The sequence below is a fragment of the Oryza sativa genome, chromosome 2 (assembly GCF_034140825.1).
Source record: "Oryza sativa Japonica Group chromosome 2, ASM3414082v1".
Taxonomy (NCBI): domain Eukaryota; kingdom Viridiplantae; phylum Streptophyta; class Magnoliopsida; order Poales; family Poaceae; genus Oryza; species Oryza sativa.
Genome location: NC_089036.1, coordinates 2978737 through 3004030, shown reverse-complemented (window position 1 = coordinate 3004030; position 25294 = coordinate 2978737). Strand labels below are relative to the sequence as shown.

Genomic DNA, 25294 nt, shown 5'->3' with positions numbered 1-25294 from the left:
GGTGAGGAGATGGTTCTTCAGATCGCCTGTAGGAGATCGACCGGGCCTCCAACATGGGCCTCGGGCTGCTGGCTGGATCGGATTTGTTTGGGCCATTTGGGCCGGGAGAGGATCCGTACAAATGCGGAATTTTTTTCCTTTTTAGATTTTTTTTAATATTTACAGAAATAATCTATCGGCGAGAAAAATTGCAAAAATAGACCCTGCCGCCCCAATGGTGGGCGGCAAGCTGACGTGACAAACGGGGGAGGAACGGGCGTTGACGGAGGGTGGGTTTTTTGCATGAAAACCCTTGCCGCTCTCTGGTGGGGCGGCAAGGGGTCCGAATGCAAAAGAGCGGCAGGGGGCCGGCCATTTTGCAGGCGGCCCCTTGCCGCCCTCTGGCCGGGCGGCAGGCCTCGCTGCCTATAAAAGGCCTGCCACCCAGCCCCCAGCCCTCATTCCTCACCTCTCAAATCCAGTGAAAAAAAAAGAAGAGAGGGGAGGAGAAGAGAAGAAGGGGCGAAGCCCTGCCGGATTCAGACGCCGATTTCAGGTAATATTCGTAGATCCTATATGTGACTATTGAGTTAAATAGTGTGTATTTTTAAAAAATTTATTTGAATAAATGCATTATATTTTTATGGTTTTAGTTGTACTAATTTAGAAGTGCGTATTGTAGATATCGGTAACAACGTAGATCTGCTAGTTTGGAATCAATATTTTACCGTTGCATTGGCTTACACAAGAAGATATTACGTTGTAGATGTTTATTGCATGAAAGAGTAATATGATCTAGTTAATTCGTTGACAGATATGTCGAACAAACCAATATTTCAAGTTTACCATGGACCAGGAAACGTCCGTTACGGGCCAACTGGGGTAGATCTGTCAGATTTTATTGTATCAGAAAGGGGAATTGAGAGACCGGCTGAGAGGAGTGTACCTTCTATAAAAGGATGGTTAATGAGGGGTTTGAGAGTTGATCCACAGACAAGTGACATAACAATCAATGTTATAGTAAGTCGGGCAATTGGGAACTAATGCCAGTTCAAAACTCCCAAGTGTGGAGATGGTATGTGGAAAATGCAATGCAACGTGGGTGGCCTCTAGCTTTGGTTCCGTTTGTGCACCCGAAGGATCCAGGTGTGCAGATGAACATGGATGATAGCGAGGGACCAAGCGCTGAAGTAAATGAGACTTCTGTGGAGGAGGTCAACGCAGGAGTGGACGGGGGCGTAGTAGCTCCAGTGGGCATTCAACCAGGTGGAGTGGCCGACGAGGGGGAGACTGTCGCAGCCATTGTGGATGAAATGGAGAGGGAGGATTCTGACAACGGGCGTGTAGAGGAAGGTGATTCGTCAGATGAGGAGACGGATATTAATCCAGCAGAATGGGCTAGTCAGGATTTTTCTGGGCTGATCGTCTCTGAAGAGGATAGTGTGAGATGGGAATACAAAGAAAATGAGGTTATTCAGGGAGCGATTTATAGTAGAACAGAAGATATGAAGGAGGCGGTAAAGCATTTTGCAGTGTCACTTCATAGAGAGTTTTGGGCTGCCAAGTCCAACCGGTCGCAATATGAAGTTCGGTGTGTTAAGGAAAAAGATGGTTGTCCCTGGAGAGTGCACGCGTATAAGGGGAAATGGAAGGATTATTGGACAGTGTCAGTCGTTACCAAGCATACATGTTTTCTACCTGGTGTTCAGAAATACCACAGGAACATTACATGTGCATTTGTCGCATCTGAGATGTATGCGCATGTCATCGATAATCTCACATACGAACCAAGGTCAATAATCCGACACATCGAGGAGACATACAAGTATACTATTAGCTATGCCAAGGCCTGGAGGGCCAAACAGAAAATAATAGAGATGAGATTTGGAACATACGAAGTCTCGTATGACAATTTGCCACGCCTGCTTGGTGTTATCGAGGAAAGAAACCCTGGGAGCTCTTACGAAGTGAAGAAATTCCCATCAATTGAACATCCTGGCAAGAGTGTGCTGCAAAGGGCGTTCTTAGCTCTACATGCATGCAAGATGGCATTCGTGAACTGTCGTCCAGTTATCTGCATTGATGGGACATTCTTGACAGGAAAGTATCGGGGCCAGATACTGACAGCAATAGGGGTAAATGGGAACAATCAGGTATTTCCCTTGGCATTTGCTTTTGTTGAGAGTGAGAATACCGACAGCTGGTACTGGTTCCTGAAATTGGTTAAAACAAAAGTTGTTAGTATGAGGCCAAATGTGTGCCTGATACATGATAGGCACGCTGGCATTCTGCGAACGATAGAAGAGTTGCAGTTTGGGAGCATGGAACGAGGATACCCTGGTGTTTGGGACGATGTACAGAGTAGGTGGTGCATGCGTCATATGGGAGCTAATTTCTTCAAGCAATTCAAGAACAAGGAGCTCGTGAACATGTTCAGGAGGCTGTGCAATCAGAACCAGGAGAAAAAATTCAATGAGCTTTGGAAGAGATTAGATGAGTTGACAGCCAAATGCAGTGATCAGCGTGCAGCGGCTCCATCGACTGCCGTTGATGACCCTCCTCAAGCTCTTGGACCTCTTCCAACGGATAGTCCAACTTTGGTTAGAAGAACTGGATTGGAGATTCGGAAATTTTCTCAGTGGATTCTGCATGAACCAAAAGAGAAATGGGCCAAGGCGTATGACACCGGTGGTGCTAGATATGGAATAATGACAACAAATTTGGCAGAAGTTTACAACTGGGTGATGCGCGGTGTCCGTGGACTGCCACTAGTTGGCATAGTGGAGTTCATTTTACATGGGACATACAGGTATTTTAGGGATCGGTTCCAGGCAATTCTTCCCTCTATGCCGAACAACAGCATTTTGTTTGGAACTTTCATGCAGAAAAAGCTAGAGGAGTTGCATAAAAAGGCCATGAAACATCGAGCTCTAGTGCAAGGTACCCAACAACATAGGTTCGAGATACTATGTCAAGATAAGGCAGGCAGGGGTATCTACCGCAAGAGAGTGAAGCAGGAGTGTGTTCTCAAAACCGACGGCACATGTCATTGCTCTTGTTCAAAGCCGAAGCTGCTCCACAGGCCATGCACCCATGTCATTGCTGCCGCAGCGGAGTGTGGCATACCAGATGCAGTATATGTGTCGCAGTACTTCAGTAAGCAAGCAATATATCATACATGGAGCGGCGAGATTTACCGGTTCGGCATAGCTGGGGAGTTCACAGAGACTAACGATGAAGTACTCAATATTCCTGACCCATCGAAGCTCCGAGGCAAGGCTGGAAGGAGGAGGACTCGTCGCATCTGCAACAATATGGACGAGTCGGAGGCTGGCAGGGTGAAGCGTTGCAGCAAATGCGATGAACGTGGGCACACCTACAAGCATTGTCCTAAAGACAAGGAGAAACCAAGTGCGGCGGAGGCATGACTATCAGGATCAGCAGCAGATGGAGCTCGCCCTACGGGTGAAGGCACTACCTCCACTCGACCACGTCCTAGGCGTCGTCGTGCCACGTCTGGCTACGTGGTGTAGTTCTTATGTTCTATGTTGGCATGTGGGTTTGCTTGTAATCTGTTTCGAACTTATCGATGTGTTTATGTTTCGTCGTGTAATTTCAGACTTCGGCTTGTCATGTCTTTAGGTCTCGTGATATAACGTCAGACTAAGGCACCTAGTGTCTTTACGTATGCTGATGTATGTCGGACTTCGACACGTAATATTATGTTATGTTATGTTATATTATCGAACTCTACATATATGTTAAATTGCACGTCATCGTTATGTACCATTAGTAACGTTTGCTTTATTTAAATAGGCTGTACTCTTGTTGTACGTAATTATTCTCATGATTTTTTTACTATTTCATTAACTTGCGAGTCATCTTTTGTTTTACATTACTACTTTTTGAATTGTTCTAATACGAAACACTATATTTTTCAGAGATGGCACGTCAGGATACACCTCAGCTGTTGGACCCGGCGATAGATCTCCGACACCGGTCTCACCTTACTGCGGTGCAGGGGGCTCAGCTTGGGACGTTCCGGGCACGGACGTGCGGTGAGCTACTCACGGTTCACGACTCCTTCGTCGAGAGGTACGAACAGTATATTACTATAAATTAGTTGCGCTGTAATATTTTTTGTAATGACATATTAATTTCTTATTGCAGGCTGCGTGAGGCCGGCCTCCTACCGATGTGTCGGCTGGTGGAGGCTGCCGCCGGCCATGCGGACCCGGCCAGACGATGGACTGTGGACAGGTCCCTCCTAGCAGCTTTGGTCGACCGATGGAGGCCAGAGACGCACACTTTTCACTTGCCGTGAGGTGAGGTAGCCCCTACCCTACAGGACGTATCGTGCTTGTTGGGGCTACCGCTCGCGGGAGACGCTGTTGGGCCAGTGACCACGGCTGTAGACTGGCAGGACGAACTGACGGCACGTTTCGCACTAGTACAGCGCGCACCGCACCTCCCGCTCCAGCCGTTGGCACACCACCGCAACACCGGACCTACGAAGAGGTGGCTACTTCAGTTCACCGTGAGTGTTTTTTACCGAAATGACAATCGTATTACATCTTTAGTCCGCAGTTAAGGTGCCTAACATTTTATCGACTGCTTGCAGGTTGAGCAGCTACAGGCGGAGGCCGACGAGTACTCCTACAGCCGATGTTTGGAGGCGTACTTGCTCTGGCTTTTTGGCTGGGTGATGTTCTGTGGCCGTCACGGGCACGCGGTCGACAAGGGACTCGTGCACGACGCCAGGAGCATCGCCGACGCCGCGGTAGGCGAGGTGCCTCAGTGGAGCTGGGGTTCCGCGTTGTTGGCGGCTCTGTACCGTGCACTTTGTGAGTCTTGCACGAAGACGGATCCCAGCGCGACCTTTGGTGGGTGCCCTCTCTTTCTTTCTATCTGGGCAGCTGAGAGGATTGCGATCGGCCGCCCTGAGGTGGACCAGCACGCGTACGAGGAGTCACTGTACGAGGAGCGACCAGAGGTCGACTACCCTACGATGGGTACTCTGTGGTGCCGTCGTCAGGTACGTTGCATCGATCTTATCGTATTGTTAAGTTAATTGCTAAGTTCATTGTACATCACATCGATCGTCTCGTATTGCAGCGCCGATGGGCTCACGTCCAGATTAGGCGGTCGTATCCTGAGTTTGTTATGGAGTTCGACCGCCTTCTGCCGATTGACGTCGTGTGGGAGCCCTACAGTGCCGCGGCTACCCAGGCTCGTGCGCCGTTGGGTCTGTCCACACTCTGCACCAGGGACCAGGCGTACTGGATGACTACGGTTCCGATGGTCTTCGACATCTGCGTTGAGCCTCACGCCCCTTTCCGCGTGATGCGGCAGTTCGGCTTCCGTCAGCCCTTTCCAGTACCGTTTCCGACCACCGTCCCAGCTGCTGTTCACCGGTAAGATCTTGCACTACGCTTTCCATTGTTGCAATAATTTGTAACATCTGTCGTTTCACACTAATATTACACATTAATTCGTAGGTACTCACGCAAGGGTCAGCAGTCAGCTGGCGACTGGCCCGCCAAGTTGGCGACTTTTGTTGAGGACTGGTTGCTCGCAACCGAGGAGGTCGTGGACCACGAGGGAGAGCCACACACTGAGGAGTCGTACCAGGCCTACCTACGCTGGTACCAGCCACACACCCGTACTAGGGTCACCTTCGCTCCCTTGGAGCAGCAGCCCCACGTTGCGAGCACTAGAGACCTCTATGCTAGGCACCGCGACCAGGACTTCGCTCGTGCTGTGAGTACCCTGCATCGCACCATTCCTTTATGTTTTCATGTCTTTCTCATCGTCAAATGTTACGAATATGTATGAACAAATTAACCATGCAGGTCGACGACATCAACCGGGTCGTCGTTGACGGTTCAACGACGATCCAACGTTTAGACGCAGGGATTCCGGTACCCGTAGAGGAGCACCTGACGACGTACACGCGGATGGTGGAGTCGATGCGCTCGATTCTCCGAGTGCTCACCTGTCGTGCAGACGACATTGCTCGGGCAGACGCAGCTGTACAGCGGCCACCCGTACCGACTGGTCCCCGTCCAGCTGCGCACGTTCCTAGGCCGACTCCCCCTCCGCACGGAGGTAAGTATTTTTAAGGATTTTTCTGTACATGCCTCGCACATATATGTGAGCCGTTTCACTTGCCGATTGATTCAGGGTTTCGTGCACCGTTCAGCACCCCACCTTCCTCGGCTAGGCCTTCAGGTGTGCCCCCCATAGGTACTTAAAAAACAACATTACTTCGATAATCAATTTACATGTATTTTATGTCTTAGCTTACAAGGTCCCGTTGTCGATGTGTAGGTTTCGCCCAGTTCGCTATGACGCAGGCCGCCTACTTCTCCCACGCTGCAGGGTCAGCGTCTCAGCCAGCTGCGTCGACCTCGCACTCAGCGCAGTTCCAGCAGTACACCGGGGCTTCGTCACAGGCAGCCGGCACGTCGAGTCAAGGTCCACCACTAGACCATGCTAGGACCTCGTCGGACCGCTTGCTGTCTTCCACCGTGCTCTTCGACATCACTGACTTCGACTTCGCTTCAGGCTCGGCAGAGGACGTCATCGGCCCCTCACAGCTGGGAGGCGCACCGCCGGTGCAGACGCAGGACCAGGCGCAGGCCACTCCTCCGCCAGACACTCGTGCTACCCGTGCTGTGCCACCGGATCGTTTCACCTACTCCCAGGACCACGTGCGAGCACAGGCCCGGAGGACCAAGCGTGGTCGCGGCGCGGGGCAGGGCCAGTAGAGCAATCTTCTCTTTGTTTATTTGCTTGACTTTCCAGTACTGTATGCTTATGTAATGACTACGTTGTTGTTATATGTGCACGATATCTTTCGGCGCATGCACGATACCTTTCGGCGCATGCACGATTGCTTTCTCCCGCACCGATGCAGCCTCCTTTATTCGCATGCTCTACGAGTATTTGCCCGCCATTTGCCGCATACGACCAACGTAACTTTCGGCGCCGATCAAGCGTGCAACTTTCGGCGCCAATCAGTCGTACCCGCCATGCCCCACCACGTTCACATGTCAAGGATATCACTCGATTTTTTGCGCATATATAAGTCGCCTTAACGAGTGAGGCCTCACAATCTTTCAGAACTCAGTCACATTCAGTACTCTCTTCCCCACTTCTTCATTACAAATCCTACCGGCTTTCGTCAATGGCTAGACGCCGGGGTGTTGAGGATCCAAACTGGCGCAGCGATCCTTGTGTATACCTACTACCACCTTGGTGCCAGCGTCCTCTCTGCCTATGCGGTGATCGATGCCAACTAATGGCTTCGAGGAATCCTGATATTCGAGGAAGGCGCTTTTTTAGGTGCCCTAACTATGACCGTGAGGTATTTTATTATCTGCAAATGCTTATTCATTCCGTATGGGCAATCGCTTTATTCTTCGTAACACTACTCTATTCGGCAGACCCGCACTACGGCTTGCGCATACATCGAGTGGGTCGATACAGAAAATCCCGTTCTCGACCTAACCACTTGTTTACAAGAAGGTCGCTGGTATTTCGCATCCGAAAGTACTGAGCAATACTTAAAGAGAAAAGCGGCTTATGAACGACAATGTCGTGAACAACAGAGCGACTGGCGGGTGCTAACTACGGCACTCCCTCCATGGGAAGCCCGTCCAAGATGCAGGTGTGGTGATCGTTGTCAGGTTCTTCGTTCCATAAATCCTACAACATTGGGTCGAAGGTTCTTTGTTTGTCCAAATATTCTTGACGACGATTTCATGGTAAGAATATTTTGATTACATTAATCATTATTTTCTCACAACATTTACTAACTTTGCTCGCTTTACATCTATTCTTTCCTCCCAGGAACCACCAAGGAGATGTCAATACAGAGAATGGATAGACACCAGAAGGGTTCTAACTCCACCTTGCCGTGTTGTGCAGCTTGAACTACCAGAGCAATACAGGGTTACTAAAGCGCGGTTTGAGAGAGGAGAGGGATCCTCACGTAGGGGTTAGCTATTATCGGACAACTTGGCAAATTAAAATTTCTACCGTCATGCTTCCTTGTCCCATTACTACATCGTCGTTGTGTTCAACTATTACACTACCTCCCTCCTAGTTCGAATCTAATATCATCTATGTAACCGCAATCGAAATAGTTGTATCATGTTCAAATTGTACTACTATTTCTTCATGTTACATAATTCTCCTTGTTTAAGTCCATATAATGTTTCTACGACCGAGACTGCGATAGGCCTATATTAATTATCCGAGTACTAATACGTCGAATAAGGTACAAAATAATACCTCACTTAACATATGAAATTGCGCAACAACCAACTTCAATACATTTTTATAACAATATTAACAAGTTTTACCAACAAATACTTCTTTATTTTTTATTAACATTACATAGAAAAATATTTTGGCCGTACTTTTTACATCTGGCAAGGGACCCAGATGCAAAAAGTACAGCCGCAAGCTCCTGGAGGGCAGCCAAAATTGCTATTAGACCCTTGCCGCCCTCTGTATGGGCGGCAAGGGCCTAATCGGAATTTTGGCCGACGGCGGCAGACGGCGCGGTCGACCCACCGTCTGCCACGTCAGCTTGCCGCCCCAATGGTGGGCGGCAGGGTCTATTTTTGCAATTTTTCTCGCCGATAGATTATTTCTGTAAATATTAAAAAAAAATCTAAAAACGAAAAAAATTCTACAAATGTGAGCAGGGGCTGCAGGGCTCATCACCCGTTGGTGCACCAGAAATCACTTCTGCCACGGTCCTGCACTCGGCTATAATTGCTATTGATCCGGCTTTTTGGGAGAAACCGATAAAAGCGAAAGGATTCCAGAATAGAATCCTAGAGCATCACCAACAGATTATCTATAATTTTCTCCTAAAAATTTGATTTTTGGGTTTTCTAAACTGAAAATAGAAAGTGAAAAAACCTATAATTTTCTCCTAAAAATTTGATTTTTGGGTTTTCTAAACTGAAAATAGAAAGTGAAAAAACTCCTCTCTCTAACAGATAGCCTAAATTCAATCCCCAAAACTTAAAAGTGAGCCCTTCTGTTAAACTACCAAGGAAATTCTGTTTTTTTCTTTCACGCGCAGAAAGATCGCTAACTCCCACGCGCGGGAACGAAGGAGAGAGGCGGGATTGCGTGATTGGGAGTGACTTTCGCGCCCGCATATAAACGGAGCGAGGAACCGGGGGAAGGGAACTCCAAAACTCGGGTAGGAGAGTAGGGGATCTGTTGGAGCTGATTTTTTGGACTAAAATCCCTCAAAATTAGTTTAGGGGATCTAAACTAATTTTGAGGGATTTCAGTCCAAAAATCAGCTCCAACAGCCTCCAAAACTCGGGTAGGAGAGTAGGGGATCTGTTGGAGCTGATTTTTGGACTAAAATCCCTCAAAATTAGTTTAGATCTAAACTAATTTTGAGGGATTTTAGTCCAAAAATCAGCTCCAACAGATCCCCTACTCTCCTACCCGAGTTTTGGAGTTCCCTTCCCCCGGTTCCTCGCTCCGTTTATATGCGGGCGCGAAAGTCACTCCCAATCACGCAATCCCGCCTCTCTCCTTCATTCCCGCGCGTGGGAGATAGCAATCTTTCTGCGCGTGAAAGAAAAAAAACAGAATTTTCTTTTGGTAGTTTAACAGAAGGGCTCACTTTTAAGTTTTGGGGATTGAATTTAGGCTATCTGTTGGAGAGAGGAGTTTTTTCACTTTCTATTTTCAGTTTAGAAAACCCAAAAATCAAATTTTTAGGAGAAAATTATAGATAATCTGTTGGTGATGCTCTTAGGCCTCGTTTAGAGCACACCCCAAAAATATTCACCCTATCACATCGTACGTTTAAACATCTGCATGAAGTATTAAATATGTGCTAAAAAAATAATTGCACGTATTGCGACTAATTTGTGAGACGAATCTTTTAAGCATAATTGCTCCATGATTTAACAATGTAGTGCTACAGTAAACATTTGCTAATGATGTATTACTTAGGCTTAATAAATTTGTCTCGCACTTTACTGACGAATTCTGTAATTAGTTTTCTTATTAGTACCCAAACACCACATGCCAGGGTTCATAATTCCGACAAAAACCGGTCAAATTCCATGAAATTTCGATGTTTACATGGCTCGGAATTAAGTTTCGATTGGAATTTCGAAGGATAAACAATAGATTTGGTCGAAATTTATCGAAAACCGATCAAAATTTATCGAAAACGGTGATACCGATGGGGTTCGAAATTTAGTGGTCAACCGGTAATGTAAACCCTGCCACATGCGATACCTTATATAATATTCGATGTGACACGCTAAAACTTTACACCCCGGATTTAAACACCCCCTTATACAAGGAAAAGTAAATCACTTCTGCCACGGTCTGCACTCAGCACAGCAGATCAGCCTGCACTAGAAAAGAAAAAAAAGAAAAAGAAAAACACAACAAGACCTTTCCTTCGAACAGAGGAATATTGCGTGAATTTTAAATAAAATGAATCAGCCTTTTGTGAACACATTCTCGCATTTCAAACGAGAACTAGAACAGTTTTGCTATGCTCCATATCAAAATGTCAAGAACTTGATATCCTTCGTATGTATGGTAGTAGCATGCAGTTTTCCTCGTACACGACTTGACTATATTTTTTCCAGCGATAACAAGTGCCAAATATCCAAATACATTTGTCGTATACGAGCCAATCCACAACTCCACTACCAAGGACAGTTCACACCGCCATCTCCTCCATTCCATTTCATTCCGATCGGACTGAGACACTGAAGAAACAACAAATTACATTTTTTATAAAAAAAAATTGCAGAATCCACGGGACGATGGAGTAAAAAACAAACAAAATTTTCCTCTGAAGACTTCAGAACAAGGAGAAAACTTTCTGAACCTGAAGACTGCAGACCGAGACACGGACACACGGCCAACGAACGCGTCGGCAGCAACAACGTAGCGGCGGTCCGAATCATTCATTCATTCATCGCCAGATCGCCATCAGTTTTTCATAATTTTGCACTGCAAGTGGACAGGTGTGAAACGCTAGGCGAGACTAATTTTAATCATGGTTGTGTTTAGTTCGTGGTCCAAAATTTTTTTAAGTATACGGCCATACATTTAAAATACATTTAAAGTATTAAATATAGACTAATAACAAAACAAATTATAGGTTCTGTATGTAAACTGCGAGACAAATTTATTAAGTCTAATTAATCCATCATTAGCAAATGTTTATTGTAGCATCACATTATCAAATCATTGCGCAGTTAGGCTCAAAAGATTCGTCTCGCGATTTACATGCAAACTGTGCAATTGATTTTTTTTCGTCTATATTTAATGCTTCATGTATGTGTGCAAACATTTAATGTGACGGAAAAGTTGGAAGTTCCAAGAAAACATTTTGAATCTAAACACGGCCCATGTATTCTTCCATAGACGATATGATATGCAGCACGACAAAAGACACAGGGCCCCGCTACTCCTACAGTGATGATTAGGATCGCTTACCGTCTACGGATGGGTGCCTGGGTAGACCGTGTCCATGAGCCTGGAAAATCATTGGTTTCTTGTTTTGACGAAAATTGGAAAATCATTGATTGATCTGCAGTGCAGCAATCCTCTTCAGACTTCGACGTGTACGACGTGCAGCACAGCAGTACAGCACTACAGTCGTCTGAACTGGAAATGGCCTCTATGCTGTTTCTAGAATTGGTCTTTGTGCAGCCGATCTTCTGTAATCATCTTGTGTTCCCCATGCTGTTTCTGTTCTGGCCGAAGGATTTCTCCAGTTTGTGCTGCACCTGAAATGGTGTCAAAAGAACCATATAACCAACGACATAAAACACGTATAAGAGAGAAAATGAAAGCATGGGAAATAAACAAGCAGGAGGGATGGCATATGTAATTGCAACTATGTAATTTTCATATGGAGATCCTGATGGTGTTTGGTGACAGAAACTTGCTGTCTATATTTTTTCAGTTAATGCAGACACAAACAATTTTGAGCTACCTGTATTAGCACATGGAACATCATACCGCAGAAGCTGGACATGAATATAAAGTGCAATTGCGCCTGCTACAGATCATCAGATATCAGAACGATCCGGGTTGATTTTATTAGAGGATCTCATCTGCAGATAAATGCCTTTCGAAACAACAACTGTTCAGCTAAATTAAGGTCTGGCCGTCTGGGTGCCCCTTAAAAAAAGATTAAGGTCTGGGTGGCTGAATTATGTCCCAAAGACAATGGGACGAATTAATTAAAGTGCAGCTACACCTACTACAAAGCATCAAATGATCTCACCTGAACTTTTTTAAACCAGCTCCGTATGCAAATTGGAATTAAAATAAGAAAAATATGATTATGACAAAAGAAGGAAGGAAGAAATGGAATTCTCACAAACCTGAAGATCTGTGTGGCTTCAGTCCGTTCCATAGTCCATAGACCATGTCTACACAAGAACCAGTCTCCCCTGTGGTGTCCCAAATGATAAGCCAGCTCCCACTGGCAGCCTGCAGCCCTCACACGCTACGCAGCTTACTTCAAGTCTTCAAGCACTTCCAAAATTCAGAGATAGACACAAGAGTCATAATCCATGGTCTACAAAGATACACCAGTGGAGCCGGGAGAATGGAAAACAACTGCAAGCGTGTGGAGCAAATAAGCCGGAACGCACGCTTGATAACAGAAAGTAAACGCCTTGGCCCTTGGGTCAACAGGAAGAAGAATTGAAGAAGAGAGCACCAGATTACCCACCCAATCACCCACCAGTCGTGCTATGTTGTTTTCCAGAGCATGTACACACCATGACCACGATGCCGATGATTGCTCTAAATTATATGCACCTCTCGGAATGATGCTTTGCATGTAGTATCTGCAAAGTGGATCTTGCAAATCTTCAGAAGCTGTGTTTCTTTTCACAGAGACGAGTCTTTTGCTCCTTACCAAAAGGTATGCGTCCTTCAGAAGCTGTGTAAAGATTTGTGTGTGTTAGTACCAAGCAACCAGGTCTGTCAAGGGGAAGAGAAATGACATCAGATCAAGTGAATTTAGGCAAGCTGTAACAATGTCAATGACATAAGGATTGAAATAAAAATGATTAAAAGGAAAACAACTTGTACGGTCAGGGAGGCCGACCACTTGGTTTTTCAATATATATATATATAGCAGGCACCTGCTAGTGCAACGTCATAATGTGAACCAAGAAGCTGCTATAGCAGTTCTTTTTTATAAAGTTCTTGACCTGTGTTTCTTTTTTATAACCATGACTAGAAAGACAGAATAAAATGGAAGTTGGAGCTAATTCTTTCTTCTTCCTCATGTTCTTTCTTGATTAGACCATCTGATGCTTTGCGCAGTCAGGAACTCAGGATACAAACTCGCATCCAACTTCCATGCTAGTATCACCAGAAAACCATGCAGCCACCTCATTTTTCATACAAGACACAAAGCAACAGACTGCCCATACCTGTTCTTAGCCTTGCCCTTGTGCTGCTGCTCAACTTCACCTCTCCCACCAGTTCATGTACAGAGCAGGAGAAGAACTCCCTCCTCAATTTCCTCACCGGGCTTTCTAAGGATGGAGGCCTCAGCATGTCATGGAAGGATGGCGTGGATTGTTGCGAGTGGGAAGGGATCACCTGCAGAACAGATAGGACCGTGACTGATGTTTCACTGCCTTCTAGGAGCCTCGAGGGGTACATCTCTCCATCTCTTGGCAACCTGACTGGATTGCTGCGCCTCAACCTGTCCTACAACCTGCTATCCAGTGTCCTACCGCAGGAATTGCTGTCTTCCAGCAAACTCATCGTCATAGACATCAGCTTTAACCGCCTGAATGGAGGTCTCGACAAGTTGCCATCTTCAACCCCTGCCAGGCCACTGCAGGTACTCAACATCTCAAGTAATTTGTTAGCAGGACAGTTTCCATCCTCCACATGGGTAGTGATGACAAATCTGGCCGCACTCAATGTCAGTAACAACAGCTTTACTGGGAAAATACCAACTAATTTCTGCACCAACTCACCATCCTTAGCTGTGCTTGAACTCAGTTACAACCAATTCAGTGGGAGCATTCCCCCTGAACTTGGAAGTTGCTCCAGGCTGAGAGTCCTCAAGGCTGGCCATAACAACCTTAGTGGGACTCTCCCTGATGAAATCTTCAATGCTACCTCGTTAGAGTGCCTCTCTTTTCCAAACAATAATTTACAAGGAACACTTGAAGGGGCAAATGTTGTCAAACTCGGTAAGCTGGCTACCCTTGACCTTGGAGAGAACAACTTCAGTGGTAACATTCCAGAGTCTATCGGTCAGCTCAACAGATTGGAGGAACTCCATTTGAACAACAACAAAATGTTTGGGAGCATACCATCAACCCTGAGCAACTGCACAAGTCTGAAAACCATCGACCTCAATAGCAACAATTTCAGTGGAGAGCTCATGAATGTCAATTTCTCCAATCTACCCAGTCTACAAACTTTAGATCTTCGGCAGAACATCTTCAGTGGTAAAATTCCAGAAACAATATACTCATGCAGCAACCTAACTGCCCTGCGGCTATCTTTGAATAAATTCCAAGGCCAGTTATCAAAGGGACTAGGCAATCTGAAGTCCCTTTCCTTCCTGTCACTCGGTTACAACAATCTCACAAACATAACAAATGCACTACAGATATTAAGGAGCTCCAGCAAACTCACCACCCTTCTTATTAGCAACAACTTCATGAATGAAAGTATACCAGACGATGATAGAATTGATGGTTTTGAGAATCTTCAGGTTCTTGACCTAAGTGGATGCTCCTTTTCTGGAAAAATACCTCAATGGTTATCAAAACTCTCGAGGTTGGAGATGCTGGTTTTAGACAACAATCAACTAACTGGACCAATACCTGACTGGATCAGCAGCCTAAACTTCCTCTTCTATCTAGATGTATCAAATAACAATCTGACGGGAGAAATTCCGATGGCCTTATTACAGATGCCAATGCTAAGGTCAGACAGGGCTGCAGCACAATTGGACACTAGAGCATTTGAACTACCCGTATATATAGATGCAACACTACTTCAATACCGCAAGGCCAGTGCTTTTCCCAAAGTGCTGAATCTAGGTAACAATGAATTCACCGGTTTGATCCCTCAAGAGATTGGTCAGTTGAAAGCGCTCCTTTTGCTTAATTTGAGCTTTAACAAATTATATGGAGATATCCCCCAGTCGATCTGCAACCTCAGAGACCTGCTAATGCTGGATTTATCAAGCAATAATCTAACTGGTACAATCCCAGCCGCACTGAACAATTTAACCTTTCTTATCGAATTCAGCGTCTCGTATAATGACCTAGAAGGGCCTATCCCAACTGGCGGACAGTTTAGTACATTCACAAATTCTAGCTTTTATGGCAATCCAAAGCTGTGTGGTCCTATGCTTACACACCATTGCAGTTCATTTGATAGACATTTGGTCTCAAAGAAACAACAAAACAAGAAGGTCATACTTGTAATTGTTTTTTGTGTCCTTTTTGGAGCCATTGTCATTCTTTTGTTGTTGGGGTATCTCCTTCTGTCAATCAGGGGTATGAGTTTCACGACCAAAAGTAGGTGCAACAATGATTACATAGAAGCATTATCACCGAACACCAATTCAGATCATTTGTTGGTAATGTTGCAGCAAGGCAAGGAAGCAGAAAACAAGCTCACATTCACTGGCATTGTGGAAGCTACAAACAATTTTAACCAGGAGCACATCATTGGATGTGGAGGTTATGGATTAGTCTACAAGGCACAGTTACCTGATGGCTCTATGATTGCCATCAAGAAACTTAATGGTGAAATGTGTCTGATGGAAAGGGAGTTCAGTGCAGAGGTTGAAACGCTCTCCATGGCACGACATGACAATCTTGTGCCACTCTGGGGTTACTGTATCCAGGGAAACTCGAGGCTCCTCATATATTCTTACATGGAGAATGGCAGCCTGGATGATTGGCTTCATAACAAGGATGATGATACCAGCACAATTCTAGATTGGCCAAGACGGCTCAAAATAGCAAAAGGGGCAAGCCATGGCCTTTCTTACATCCACAATATCTGCAAGCCTCGTATTGTCCACCGTGACATCAAATCTAGCAACATCCTTCTCGACAAAGAATTCAAAGCTTATATTGCAGATTTTGGATTATCACGGTTGATCCTTCCCAACAAAACTCATGTCACAACTGAGCTAGTTGGCACTCTTGGTTACATCCCACCTGAGTACGCCCAGGCATGGGTTGCTACATTGAAAGGTGATGTATACAGTTTCGGAGTGGTCCTGCTTGAGCTTCTCACTGGGAGGAGGCCAGTTCCGATACTGTCTACCTCAAAGGAACTTGTCCCATGGGTACAGGAGATGGTATCAAATGGAAAGCAGATTGAGGTGCTGGATTTAACATTTCAAGGCACAGGGTGTGAAGAGCAAATGCTAAAGGTCCTTGAAATTGCTTGCAAGTGTGTCAAAGGTGATCCTTTGCGGAGGCCTACTATGATAGAAGTAGTAGCCAGTCTGCACAGTATAGACCCTGACGGCCTGACCTAAAGATACAATAATATGACAAATAATCTTGTACTTTCAGTGAACTGAGTTGATCTAGTCTCACTAGTGCTAGTATTTCTGATTGGTCTTTTAGTTCATTCTGTACAGCTTATGTCAGACTAATGTCATTTTGAGGCATTGCCGTTCACTATATTAGTAGTAGTAGATAAGAGTTCATGTAATGTGTTTTATTTTTCCTGTTTATTGGAACACTAACCGTGCTCATGTTGTACACGCATGACAACAAAAGTAACAAGCAGCGAGAATGTTGTTATGTTCCATGAGTTTTGCACTGAGAAATTAAGTCAAAATGATTTCTACTCAAGCGAAGATACTATGTGTTGTCAACTGTCAGCTGTTTGTTGCCGATGAACGCATTGTATATGTAGTAGATACGACTATCATTAGTTGCGGAATACGTGAATACCACACCAGCACAAATGCTACTAGCCCTAGCTTGGAGTGGGAAGAGAATGCAGCACAACTAACCTCACGAAGCGGAAGCACAGTCGCCGCCCACGAGATCTTCGACGGCCGAAGTCGCCACCGACCAGGACTGGACAAGCGACTCTCGAGCATTTCGCCGAACACCCTGAACGCCTCGCCTCAAGCAGCGAAGAAGCGGCTCCGCCTCCGCTCCACCAGGCCTGCCCTGGCATTGCGTCGAACAGTCGAAGGGAGTCGCCGTCGCGCGACGGCAGGCTTCCCGGTGGAGGAGAAGCGCCCGCGGGTGGTGGCGGAAGCCCAGGAGAGGGAGACGGGACCGCAAATCCGGCCACCCTGTCGCCGCCGGTCGCCGCCGCCTCCCCCGCCGCTAATCTTCTGGGAGAAGATGGGAAGCTTTTGGGCTCGTGTTGGGCCCGAAGAGAAACGACCACATGAGGCCCACGAATTTCAGCCTAACTTAAGACAGTTACTGTCTTACTGATGTCTTCTCTCAAAAAAAAAGAGAAGAAAAGAAAAGAAAACTGCGATGTCTATCTACTCTCTGTATAGACGGAAGTCCTAATATAATGTTTGCAGAAATTGAATAATGATCGTATAAACAGAGAATGATTAGAATCACAACATTTCATACAAGCAATAAATGAGTAAAATTGCAGATATCTCATGCGCATATTGGAATTAGAAACAGGAAAAAATATATGATTATTACAAAAAGATTGGTCAACAACACAACGGAACAAAATAATTGAAGGGCACTACACCTACTATAGAGCATCAAAATGATCTCACCTGAAATTTTTAGAAGGATCTCAAAACGCAAATTGGAATTGAAATTACAAAACATGATCATGATAAAAAGAAAAGGAGGGCAAGTGTTACACCAGCTTCAATGAGCCCCATATTCTTGTGCAATTCTGTGGCTCCCGTCCGTTTCAATAAACCAGCGGCCTCATCTTTTCGCTTATATACTTATACTTATCAGCTAAATTTTGAATTTTCAACTTTAAATTTAGATTTGATTTTGAGATTTTTTTCATCATGGTTTATTTTTTAGTCTTTACTTTTAGATTGTTAAGAATACGTATATACAAGTTTTATTTACAAATTATTTTTCATTTGTAAATATACCGTTTCGCTTATGCCCAAAAGCAGTGAAATGATAATGTCTGCACAAGAACGAAGAATCAGCCTCCACCATGGTGTCCCTCCCACCTCCAAGTGTTCAACCAGCTTGCCCCTGTCACATATAGGCCTCACGCGCTAACCGGTTTACTTCAAGTCTTCACACACTTCCAAAAATGAGATTTGATAATTTCGCCCTCCACAAAAGTGGGCTTCGATTATTTAACATTATAGCCCACTTTCATTTATCCGAATGGTCCCATGTGCCATTCTCTCAAGTATTAATTAAAACAAATCCACAACGAATAAAGTGTCAAATTATCAAATTTCTCACGAGAATTCAGAGTCACAGTGGTGGAACCAGAAGAGGAAACCGCTGCAAACGTGTGGAGCAAAAAAGCCAAAGCGCACGCTTTTCCGACAGAAAGTAAACGGTCAAGAAGATGAGAGAAATAGACCAGGTCACCACTCACCAGTCGCCACCACCAGTTGTGCTCAATTTGTTCTTGTCCAAACCATGTACACACCAATGACCACGCCGCCGCCAATGATTTCTCCAAATTATGTGCACCTCTCGGAATGATGATTTCCATGTAACGTAGTACCATCTTTCCAAGTGAATCTTTGCAAATCTTCAGCAATCTTGCAAACTAAGTAATCTAGTTAACCTTGACCTTGGAGGGAACAATTTGAGTGGCAGGGATTCCAGAATCTATAGGTAAACTCAAGAAATTAGAGGAACTCCATTTAGGCTACAACAACATGTATGGAGAGATCAGATGTGCCATCGACTCCGAGCAGCTGCACAAATCTCGAAACCATAGATTAGATATCAAGAGCAACAACTTCAGTGGAGAGCTCTCCAAGATCATTTTCTCCACCTTACCCAATTTTTACAAACTTTACATCTTATGCTTAACAACTTCAAAGGAACAATTCCGCAAAGCATATATTCATGCATCAATCTAGTTAAGAGTTGCCAAAATTAAGTAGCAAACCAAATATCTATGCGATATTATTAAAGTTGTCAAAAAAATGGTAGGGCAAAAAATAGCTTCAATCCAAACAAGCCCTAAAATAATTTTGCTATGGAATTGTATAGGTCGTATCGAGAAACTTGATATCAAAATGTCAAGAACTTGATATTCCTCGTACAATCGTAATAAAATTGGTAGGGCAAAAATTAGCTTCAATCCAAACAAGCCCTAAAATAATTTTGCTATGGAATTGTATAGGTCGTATCAAGAAACTTGATATCAAAATGTCAAGAACTTGATATCCCTCGTACAATCAGAATAAAGTTTTTCTATGCTTCCCTGTGGTGTCCCAACTCCCAAGTGATCAGCCTGCTGCCACTTGCAGCCCTCACACGCTACCTTCTTTTTTTTAGAGAAGGGTATTTTTTACCCGGCCTCTACATCCAACTGGATATATACGGCCATTGAAATAGGGAACTTAGCCCCGCAAACAACCTAATCTCTGAAATTCGCTCCTATGAAGATTTGAACTCAGAACCTTGGGGTATTACTCAGGTCACTGCAATCACTAGACTACACCCTAGCTTACTTAAACTCTTCAAGCATCTTCAGAAGCTTTGTTTCTTTTTACAGACATGAGTCCTTTCCTCCTTACCAAAAGGTATGCATCCTTGTGTAAAAAAATGACCGTATTAGTAGCACGCAAACATATCTGTCAAGGGAAGAGAAATGGTGTCAGATCAAGTGAATTTAGGATTGCTGTAACAATGTCAATGTCATAAGGATTGAAATAAATAAAAATGATTAAAGGAAAATTGAAATAAATAAAAATGATTAAAGGAAAATAACTTGTACGGTCAGGGAGGCAGACCACTCAGACTTTTCAATAGAAGATTTTATGAAGTCCTTGACCTGTATTTCTTTTTTATGACTTCGAGTAGAAAAACAGAATAAAGTTGTCACGTGCTAGGAAAATGGAAGCAAGAGCCACTTCTTTCTTCCTCCTCAAGCTCTTTCTTGATTAGATCATCTCATGCTTTGCCCAGTCAGAAACTCAGGATACAAACTAAGCATAAGGCTTCCATGCTAGTATCACCAGAAAACCATGCAGCCACCTCATTCTTCATGCAAGACACAAAGCAACAGATTTCCCATACCTGTTCTTGGTCTTGCCCTTGTGCTACTGCTCAACTTCACCTCTCCCACCAGTTCATGTACAAAGCAAGAGAAGAGCACCCTCCTCAATTTCCTCACGGGGTTTTCTCAGGATGGGGGCCTCAGCATGTCATGGAAGGATGGCATGGATTGTTGCGAATGGGAAGGGATAAACTGCAGCCAAGATAAGACCGTGACTGAAGTTTCATTGCCTTCCAGGAGCCTCGAGGGGCACATCTCACCATCTCTTGGCAACCTGACTGGATTGTTGCGCCTCAATCTGTCCTACAACCTGCTATCCGGTGCCATACCGCAGGAATTAGTGTCTTCCAGAAGTCTCATTGTCATCGACATCAGCTTTAACCGCCTGAATGGAGGTCTCGATGAGTTGCCATCTTCAACCCCTGCCAGGCCACTGCAGGTACTAAACATCTCAAGCAATTTGTTTAAAGGACAGTTTCCATCCTCCACATGGAAAGTGATGAAAAATCTGGTCAAACTCAATGTCAGTAACAACAGCTTTAGTGGGCATATACCAACTAATTTCTGCACCAACTCACCATCCTTCGCTGTGCTTGAGCTCAGTTACAACCAATTCAGTGGGGGCGTTCCCCCTGAACTTGGAAATTGCTCCATGCTCAGAGTCCTCAAGGCTGGCAACAACAACCTTAGTGGGACTCTCCCAGACGAACTCTTCAATGCTACCTCGTTGGACTGCCTCTCTTTTCCCAACAATAATTTAGAAGGAAACATTGGTAGTACACCTGTAGTAAAACTCAGTAATGTGGTAGTACTTGATCTTGGAGGGAACAACTTCAGTGGCATGATTCCAGATACTATAGGTCAGCTCAGTAGATTGCAGGAGCTCCATTTGGACAACAATAACTTGCATGGTGAGCTTCCATCGGCTTTGGGCAATTGCAAATATCTCACAACCATCAACCTCAAGAGCAACAGCTTCAGCGGAGATCTAGGCAAGGTCAACTTCTCCACATTGCCCAATCTGAAAACTTTAGATATTGACATGAACAACTTTAGTGGTAAAGTTCCAGAAAGCATCTACTCATGTAGCAACTTGATTGCACTGCGGCTCTCGTATAACAATTTCTACGGTGAGCTGTCATCAGAAATAGGCAAGCTGAAGTACCTCTCGTTCCTATCTTTGAGTAACAATTCTTTTACAAATATCACAAGAGCTCTTCAGATCCTTAAGAGCTCCACGAACCTTACCACCCTGTTTATTGCGTACAACTTCATGGAAGAGGTCATTCCACAGGATGAAACCATTGATGGTTTCGAGAATCTCCAGGCTCTCTCAGTAGACCACTGTTCATTATCAGGAAGAATACCACTTTGGCTATCAAAGCTCACAAACTTGAAGTTACTATTTTTATCCAACAATCAACTAACTGGACCAATACCAGACTGGATTAGCTCACTAAACCGCCTGTTCTATCTGGATATATCAAACAACAGCCTAGCAGGAGAAATCCCAATTACCTTGATGGACATGCCAATGATAAGAACAACCCAGAATAAGACCTATTCAGAGCCTAGTTTCTTTGAGCTACCTGTTTATGATGGTAAATTTCTTCAATACCGTACACGTACTGCTTTTCCGACACTGTTGAATCTAAGCCTAAACAAGTTCATGGGTGTGATCCCCCCACAAATTGGTCAGTTAAAAATGCTTGTCGTACTTGATTTCAGCCACAACAATTTATCAGGACAGATCCCACAATCAGTTTGCAGCCTCACAAGTCTGCGAGTTCTCGATTTATCCAATAACAACCTCACAGGTTCAATTCCTGGTGAACTGAATAGCCTGAACTTCCTTTCAGCATTCAATGTTTCAAACAATGACCTTGAAGGTCCTATTCCCATAGGAGCTCAGTTTAGTACATTTCCAAATTCCAGCTTTGATGGTAACCCAAAGCTGTGTGGCTCTATGCTCACTCACAAATGCAAATCAGCAGAAGAAGCCTCAGCATCCAAAAAACAGTTGAACAAAAGGGTCATTCTTGCAATAGTATTTGGGGTGCTTTTTGGAGGGGCCGCAATTGTTTTGCTATTGGCGCACTTCCTTTTCTCGCTCAGGGATGCAATTCCCAAAATCGAAAACAAAAGCAACACTAGTGGAAATCTGGAGGCCGGTTCGTTCACCTCTGATCCAGAGCATTTGTTGGTAATGATACCACGAGGCAGTGGAGAAGCAAACAAACTCACATTCACTGATCTCATGGAGGCTACAGATAACTTCCATAAGGAGAATATTATAGCATGTGGAGGTTATGGGCTAGTGTACAAAGCTGAGTTACCCAGTGGCTCCACACTCGCAATCAAGAAGCTCAATGGAGAAATGTGCCTCATGGAAAGGGAGTTTGCAGCAGAGGTTGAAGCCCTATCCATGGCACAGCATGACAATCTTGTGCCTTTGTGGGGATACTGCATCCAGGGAAACTCGAGGCTACTCATATATTCTTACATGGAAAATGGTAGCCTGGACGACTGGCTTCATAATAGGGATGACGAAACCAGCTCATTTCTTGACTGGCCAACACGTTTCAAGATTGCACGAGGAGCAAGCCAGGGTCTTTCGTATATCCATGATGTCTGCAAGCCTCACATTGTCCACCGTGACATCAAGTCCAGCAACATTCTACTTGACAAAGAATTCAAAGCTTATGTCGCTGATTTTGGGTTGTCAAGATTGATCCTTCCGAACAAAAACCACATCACAACAGAGCTAGTCGGCACTCTAGGTTACATCCCACCTGAGTATGGACAAGGATGGGTTGCTACCTTAAGAGGCGATGTGTACAGTTTTGGAGTGGTCCTGCTTGAGCTACTCACAGGAAGACGGCCTGTTTCAATCCTCTCTACATCAGAGGAACTTGTTCCATGGGTACTAGAAATGAAGTCCAAGGGAAACATGCTTGAGGTCCTGGATCCAACACTCCAAGGCACAGGGAATGAAGAGCAGATGCTCAAGGTGCTTGAAGTTGCTTGCAAATGTGTCAACTGTAATCCTTGCATGCGGCCAACTATCACAGAGGTAGTTTCCTGCCTGGACAGTGTAGGCTCCGACTGAAGATATAGAAGGCACAAGGCAGTCAAGGTAGATTGCAGTTATACAATGACAAAATTGTAGCTCAGTGCATAGAGCAAATGTGGTATTACGTAGTAGTAGTTTTTCTGGTCTTGTAACATGTTGTGTACAGCTGCTGACATATTACCATTTTGCACTTTTGTATCTTCTCAGGAGTTTTTAGTTTCATAACCAGACATTTCTCCTCCACTGAAGGAAGTGCTGAGTACGCTCAATTGGCGAAAAGCATGAGGAAAAGTATAAACAAGTGAAAAGATCATCCTGTTCCTTTTTTCGCTGGGACGGCAGAAGGACGCCATCTGAATTTCATTAGATTTTAAAAGGAGTTTAGTACATAAATGCTCGGCAAACTTAAATTGCCGGGGCAGCACCGCCTCACGGCAGTGAAACGCTAGGAGCTACACTTGTCTACAACCAGAGCTAGACTAGGCCAGCCTCCTGCCAAATCATCCTGTTCTTTGTGTGCTCAAACAAATCGAGTGCAAATGCTAAGGCAATTAGGTGATATCAGCACTCTTGTTTCTGATTGACGTACATAGAAACCACAGGAATCTAATGAATACATGCCAGAAATGTGTGATTCAAGTATGGAAGAGAATGAGAATGCAACGCAGTTTTTGGGGTGGTAGGGATAAAACTCTGTGATCACCAGAAGCTGAACACGCATCTAGTCAATCAAAAGAATGAGAGTACCAACCACGTAAAAAGATCGATATAGTGAAGAATGTGGTAAGCCATTAACTCCAGTATACAAGGCAAAGCTACCTGATGGCTCCAAGATTGCCATCAAGAAGCTCAAAGGTGAAATGTGCGTGATGGATATAAACTAAACAAAAGTTTTTAGGAACACTACTCGTGCTCAAGTTGCACAGGCATGAAAAGTAACAATGACTGAGAACATTAAGTTTTTAACTCAGAAATTAAGTCAGAATGGTTTCGGTTCAAGTGAAGATACTAGGTGTTGCCAGATGTTTGTTGCCGATCAACGCATTCTTAATACCGGAAGAGAATAGATAAGTGAACCACACCAGCACAAATGCTAAGCCCTAGCATGGGACGGGGAGATAATGCAGCATCACTAACCTCGCGAAGCCGAAGCGCTTGGAGAGAGCTTGGCATTGCAGCACGCACTCACGAAGCATGGTCCCTTCGCCTCCACGAGATCTTCAACGGCCGGACTCGCCGCCGGCCAGATTCTCGAGCATTTCGCCGAACACCCTGAGCGCACCGCCTAACAGCGAAGAAGCGGCTCCACCACCTCCGCTCGGCCGCTCCACCAGGCCAGCCCTGGCATTGCGTCGAACAGTCAAAGGGCGCGGTGGGCGGAAGCCAGGAGAGGGATACGGAACCGCAATTCCGGCCACCCGTCGCCGCCGGTCGCCGTCGCCTCCCCCCGCCGCTAATCTGGAAGAAGATGGAAGCTTTCGGGCTCGTGTTGGGCCCGAAGGGAAACGACCACACGAGGCCCACACATTCCAGCCCAACTTAAGGCTAATCGATGAATCCATCCCTTGGCATAACGGCGATGTCTATGATTTTATGGACAGAAGCACTAGTATGATCATTGCAGAAATTCAATTATAAATTGTATAAACAGAGATGATAGTACTCCCTCCGTCCCAAAATAAATACAGTTTTGCGATATTAGTGTCCAACGTTTGATCGTTCGTCTTATTTGAAAAAAAATATGATTAGTATTTTTATTGTTAATAAATGATAAAACATGAATAGTCCTTTTAAGTGTAATTAATTTTTTAAAAAAATTCATAAAATTTTCAAATAAAACGGACGGTCAAACGTTGGACACGGATATCCATAGTTGCACTTATTTTGGAACAGAGGTAGTACTACTCGCTCCTTTTTTTTTTATGTTGGTTACCTCAACATTTGGTGAATGAGATAGTACCTCCATCCCAAAATGTTACTCCCTCCGTTTCA

The 25294-nt window shown here is 44.8% G+C and overlaps 2 protein-coding genes and 2 long non-coding RNA genes across 6 annotated transcripts; 2 read left to right on the top strand and 2 right to left on the bottom strand.

Moving 5' to 3' along the window:
- Positions 1 to 10214: 10214 nt before the first annotated feature.
- LOC107277908 (uncharacterized) lies at positions 10215 to 17424 on the bottom strand. 3 transcript variants are annotated; one of them, XR_001543673.3, is made up of 7 exons: positions 17036 to 17424; positions 12929 to 12952; positions 12740 to 12857; positions 12387 to 12624; positions 11491 to 11783; positions 10877 to 11001; positions 10215 to 10754 (listed from the first exon to the last, which is right to left on the bottom strand). It is a non-coding gene; the product is annotated as an uncharacterized lncRNA (long non-coding RNA). The 3 variants fall into 3 exon arrangements; XR_003240784.2 differs by having other exon boundaries at positions 12387 to 12540; XR_010739320.1 differs by having other exon boundaries at positions 12929 to 12993; positions 17036 to 17178.
- On the top strand, positions 13186 to 16825 carry LOC4328342 (tyrosine-sulfated glycopeptide receptor 1). The gene has a single exon (XM_015770986.3). It carries the CDS (start codon positions 13400 to 13402, stop codon positions 16547 to 16549), a length of 3150 nt encoding a protein of 1049 aa, XP_015626472.1. The 5' UTR covers positions 13186 to 13399; the 3' UTR covers positions 16550 to 16825.
- A 1797-nt stretch (positions 17425 to 19221) lies between the features above and the next one.
- LOC112937934 (uncharacterized) lies at positions 19222 to 24815 on the bottom strand. The gene is made up of 2 exons (XR_003240785.2): positions 24440 to 24815; positions 19222 to 19804 (listed from the first exon to the last, which is right to left on the bottom strand). It is a non-coding gene; the product is annotated as an uncharacterized lncRNA (long non-coding RNA).
- Positions 20110 to 23939, top strand: LOC4328340 (tyrosine-sulfated glycopeptide receptor 1). Its single transcript, XM_015770987.3, has 2 exons — positions 20110 to 23365; positions 23510 to 23939. Exon 1 carries the CDS (start codon positions 20198 to 20200, stop codon positions 23336 to 23338), a length of 3141 nt encoding a protein of 1046 aa, XP_015626473.1. The 5' UTR covers positions 20110 to 20197; the 3' UTR covers positions 23339 to 23365; positions 23510 to 23939.
- Positions 24816 to 25294: the final 479 nt, after the last annotated feature.

What these genes read in the sequence shown, in the direction of transcription:
- LOC4328342 (XM_015770986.3), top strand. Translation starts at nt 13,400, where the DNA reads ATGCAGCCACCTCATTTTTCATACAAGACACAAAGCAACAGACTGCCC.
- LOC4328340 (XM_015770987.3), top strand. Translation starts at nt 20,198, where the DNA reads ATGCAGCCACCTCATTCTTCATGCAAGACACAAAGCAACAGATTTCCC.